This window comes from Asparagus officinalis, chromosome 7, assembly GCF_001876935.1.
Source record: "Asparagus officinalis chromosome 7, Aspof.V1, whole genome shotgun sequence".
Lineage (NCBI taxonomy): Eukaryota > Viridiplantae > Streptophyta > Magnoliopsida > Asparagales > Asparagaceae > Asparagus > Asparagus officinalis.
The window spans coordinates 146011098-146016382 of record NC_033800.1 but is presented as its reverse complement, the minus strand read 5'-3'; the positions used below and the strand labels follow the sequence as shown (position 1 = coordinate 146016382).

The following is a 5285-nucleotide window of genomic DNA, read 5'->3' as shown; positions in this document are numbered from 1 at the left end:
CAACTCCAATGAGTTGAATATCAATAGTTGGGAAGGTGTAAAGTTCTTGCTTGTTCATGATGATTATGATCAAGAGTGAGATCTGATATCAAGATCTGAAAATCCCAAAGTTGTAAAATTCACTTATCAAATTTAATGTCACAGATGGCAAACGTAGCTAACGACTTGACTGCCAATTGGTGGAGCAACTCAAGTCATAGTTGGGCACCTCTTTGATTTTTTTTTCAAGGCAAAAATACCACTAAAGGTATATTATATCAAGGGCAACTGAAGTCCACTTGTTCAGAGTCTGTCAAGATCGAGCAAGATCCAGGCGAGCGGTTTACGGCAGGAGAAGCAACAGCGGTCGACGGGAAGATCCAGCTGCGGTTTAAGGTGCAACAGTGATCAAGAACGATGTCGATGTGCGTGGCGAACGATGATGATGACCACGAGAGTCATCAACGAGAGGTAAGGACGAGCGACAGCGAGATCTGACGATGAGATCTGATGAGAGGCGATGAGTTCTAAAATAGCAAGAGATCGATGGCGAATCCAACCTGGTTGGATTTAGTGCATGGCAGGAGATCGATTGCGAGGGGCTGTGATGAGGGCCAACGAGACCAGCGAGACTAACCTCGTTGGATCTCCGGCTCATGACGGCGTGCTCCGGCAAAGAAAGGGCGGCTGGATTGTTTTGGGCTTAGGTTAGAATTAGGATTTCTATGGATTGTTGAGATTTTGACTGAGTTTTGTGGGTGGCCAGGATTGACTTGATATCACAGCTCTGATACCGTATCAATTTAGAGAGTAAAATCTTTGTTGTATTGATCTTGTAAGACAGTTCAATATATAGACTATACATGGGCTCAAGCGGCTCAATAGTGGGCCTATACACCTGTACAAATGTATTCTATCTTAACAAATATAATTTCAAAAGATGATACTACTTTCCTGCTTTCTTTTCTTTTGTTATCGGCATTATTTTTTTAGAAATACATGCTTCTAGGTTTTTCTTTGACTGCATATTTACATGTGATGTTGGTCTTTTTATGCAGCATCATTGCCGATCCTGTGGCAGGACACTGTGTCATGATCACTCCTCAAATCAGATGGTATGCATTTCTTTCTTTACTATATTGTAAATCCGACCTATTATTGTTTTCATTTATCAACTTTAGGTTTAAAGATATTGTTTCTAAGTTGCTTGTGCATCCAGGCTCTTCCTCAATTTGGCATATACACAAATGTCAGAGTCTGCAGTGATTGTTTCAATAATTATTCTCGGTAATCTCTCATATTCATTATGTTGAAACTTGTAATGTATTTCACTTAACCTATACTTTAATGTACATTTTCTGTGATAATTTAATATCAGTATTCCTTGAAGAGTTAAGGTTAAAATGCAATGGATAATCATTAGTTTATATGCTTATGTACTGGAATTATCTGGCTCTTGTTGTCCCCAGTTCTGATATCATAAACACTAGTTGAGGAGGTACAGATACTGACCTCGCAGGATGCCAGCTAATTTGGCGCCAAACGCAATTGGTGTGCCTAATTTGCGTTCAGCTTGCTTTATTTCTTGTAACATGCATAATTACAGAAATGTAACCAGTTTGTTTTAAAGGTAATGGTTTCCCATTTTCTATTGACCTCGTTAAACACATAATACACTGGGAAAGCTTGGCATGAAGTTTCTGCTTATGGGGTCATGGAATGTTTAGCTTTAACAAAGACAAAATATATGTTTATATACATTTATGCCACATGTATTCAAGATAAAACACCTTCATTTTAACAAGCTGACAGTGATGGTCGTGCTTATTTTGTCTCCTTTGTGAAGTTTAATTGCATTATGACTGTTAAAACTTGCACACTACCTTTATAGACATTTTTCGACATTACTATTTCCATAAATCCAGTTCTATGACATGTTTTATGTTTTCATTATTGCTGTAGGTCTGGGAAAAATGATAATCAAACTTCTACTGATGGCACAAGTGCTGTAACAGATAAGTTCCGAAGATTAAATGTGGGTGAGGATGTTGTTTCAAATGCTCAAGCACCTCGAGAACCTGTCTTGACTGTACCAGACTGCAAATGTGGAATGCCTTTATGCATATGTGAAGCTCCAATTCCTGACCCAGTCCCTGCACAGGTAGTTGACTTTTAGGCTTTGATTGGCTTGAATATCACCAACATTTGGTTGATTGGCTAATATGCTACTGTTGCCAGAATAATACTGTCTCAGTTGTTCAGCCCAACCCAAGACCAAAAAAGCCTGCGGAACCTATTCCTAGAAAGCAAGCTTCATCTTCTAGCAGCAAACCTAGGTTATATTCTAAGTCTTTGTACCTAGCAAATTCTAGATGTTATATTCCTCCAATATCTGGACATGCGGTTTGGACTCTGAAGAAGTAAAATCATACATAGTTATTTAGCTATTTAGCATATTTATTATGGATTATCATTATGTGCAGTCCATTTTTCAACCTTGGTCAAGCAAGCAACGGTAGCTTAAACAAAAATCCAGCTGATTATGACATTAGTGGAGAGGTATTATCTACTGATCTTTAATCAACTGCCATTGTTTCTGTGAATGCAACCTTCGTAGTCGGTTGTCACCAAGGATCTCATTAGAAACATTTTTCTATTGCACTTTCAGGGTTTAAGAGAAGCCATCAAGAACAGTGATGTTACTGCTGTCAAGAAACTTTTGAATGAGGTAGCAATATTCATAATTCATGGTCTTTGCTTCTCTCTGTTGATTTTAGGCTGATTTTTCCTTATAGCGCAGGGTGTGGATGCAAATTACTGTGACAAGCAGGGGATGACTTTGCTACATTTGGTATGATTCTGTTGTGTTATTCTTAATATCAACTTGTTGTTTAAGATCCATAGCAGTTATCATCTGTTGTTCTGAACAAAGTTGGAGTTGACTGAATATGCAGTTAAGGGTAGTAAGTCCTAGTCTTCCTGAATGTGTCAGATCAAATTGGTTGTATCAAATTGTGTTTAGATATGTGAAAAGTATGAAAATTAGCTAAAGGAGTAACACTGGAATTTCTATTTTGAGTAGGAATTTTAAACTTTCATGATTATCTCGTCCATGCATTATTCTAATTTTTTTATTTAGACATAATATACCTTTTGATGCCATATAATCAATAAATGTTATTATTCTCTAATATTCTGTAATTTCAGAATCTGTGAAAACTAAAAAGAATATTTTCTTTCAAACATAAAAAATAAACTCATGGCATTCTTTAGATGAGTGTTCAGATATTTTTGTTTATTGGTGCAGGCTGCCCTTTTCAATCAAACTGATATTGTTTTCATTCTCATGGATCATGGTGCAAATGCTAAACATAAGAATGCACAAGGTAATCAACTTGTATTTATTTTTTTATTGCAATTTATTTGAGCCATTGATGTTTCATCAAAATTAATGGGTTCTGAGGATGTGGCATAGTCAGCTTCTTTTCCTCGTCAGTTTTGTGCCAATTCTGCTGCCTTGATGGAAGTCATGAACAAAAGTGAAACTTAAAATGTAAACAATAATCAATGCTGTTACTTTTCCTATGTCTTTTGCATATAGGCATTCTGAACTGTTGGATCATGTATGCAATGCTCAAAGCACTAGAAGGGGGGGTGAATAGTGCTTTATATTTTTTTGCGAAATTGAAAATAACTATGCAGCGAAATAAGATTATTTCATCAACAATTAATAATCACAGCAGAAATAGAATACTCAAACCAGAAAAGCACAATCGCAAACACGAGGATTTATCCTGGTTCGATCCTCCAGACCTATATCCAGTCCCCAAGCAACCCGCTTAAGATTTTTCATTATTCTTAAATTTCCTTACAAGAATAACTCTTGCATAACCTTGACAATCCCCTTACTAAAATTCAGACCCCTCTCAAACCAGAGAAGAACCTTACCTCAAACTAGAGAGAATAATTTGAAGAAGATTACAACACTTTGCCTATATGCCTTGATAAAGAATTGCTCTTAGAATCAGTGGCTAATAGGATCTCTCTTTGGATGCTTAACAAAAACTTGAAAGCTTTTGGAAAATAGAAGGCAAGAAGAGTTTTAATTTTTTTGCAGATTTTCAACTCAAGAGCATATGAAAATTTTGGTTCAAGAACTTGTATATTGAAAAATGAACTCCAAGGTATATATTCAGACCAAAAGGCATAACTTATATGTTCAATTTTGTTTTCAAAATCCGAGTTTTAGTTGCCATAAACGGCTAATTCAATTTGAAAATCAAAATCAAACAGTAATAAACTGCCTGTGTCAGTCGACTGATGGACTCATCAGTTGACTGGCCAGAGACTTTAAAAAACGACTGTTTGTTGAATCAGTCGACTGATATAAAGATCGGTCGACTGATATAAAGATTAGTCGACTGATATAAAGATCAGTCGACTGGCCAGAGAGATTTTAATTTTGAGCAAACAGGCTAGTCAGTTGACTACTACAGTGACACAGTCGACTGACCAAAAAAGCAAAATCAGCAACATACACTTAAATGGACATAACTTCTTACTACGACATCTGAATTGAGTGATTTTGGATGCGTTGGATGCGTATTTCAAATATCTACGTGATGAATCTAAAATCATCCCAATCAAATGCTCTTATGATTTTATAAAGATTTTTAAAGTTAATGCATCACTGAAACATGTTATTTTTACTGCATAAAATATAAGTTTTCATTAGTTCTTTTATAAGTCGACTAGGGTTATCATTAGTCAAATAGGGGACTTAGAACTTATAAACTAAGTCATGGTTTGTGTGTGTGTGCGCATCAAGGCTTTTAACAATCTAAGATAAAGTAAAAATTACAATATGAAGTTGAACTTTATCTTGATTTCTCTTCAGCACTGCTTGATCAACTTGATTGATGTAGCAGGATATATTTTTTGACACTGCAATAACCAAGTTAGCCAAACACAGTATATTTGTATCATCAAAATGTACCTGATCAACATGGACCTTAGACGTTACCTTTTACCCCTCAATTTAGGGACTGGGATCCTCTCATGAAAAGTTCCTAATATCTCCTCATGAGGAGATCCTGGCCTTTCATTTTGCCACCCATCCTTGTGGGCCCCCTCCCAACTCTTCCCTCTCCTCATGAGGAGATATTAGGATTAGGAGAGGATCCCAAGGCTCAATTTAGAGGATAATTTAGTCGTTTCTTTGGTTAAACTGCAGGCAAAAGGTGATTAGTCGTCACAAGATTCCATGTGACATCTCAACCTAACTTGAGAAATAACATCATCTGCAT

At 36.4% G+C, this 5285-nt stretch overlaps 1 protein-coding gene across 1 annotated transcript in view; it reads left to right on the top strand.

The window, feature by feature from the left end:
- Window positions 1-5285, top strand: part of LOC109850016 (vacuolar protein sorting-associated protein 27) — an 11974-nt gene that overhangs the window by 6158 nt on the left and 531 nt on the right. Inside the window, exons 2-9 of the mRNA XM_020419911.1 lie at window positions 1038-1094; window positions 1199-1266; window positions 1942-2140; window positions 2218-2315; window positions 2463-2538; window positions 2648-2707; window positions 2780-2830; window positions 3287-3365. Coding sequence (XP_020275500.1) covers window positions 1038-1094; window positions 1199-1266; window positions 1942-2140; window positions 2218-2315; window positions 2463-2538; window positions 2648-2707; window positions 2780-2830; window positions 3287-3365 — 688 coding nt within the window. The remainder of the gene's footprint in view (window positions 1-1037; window positions 1095-1198; window positions 1267-1941; window positions 2141-2217; window positions 2316-2462; window positions 2539-2647; window positions 2708-2779; window positions 2831-3286; window positions 3366-5285) is intronic.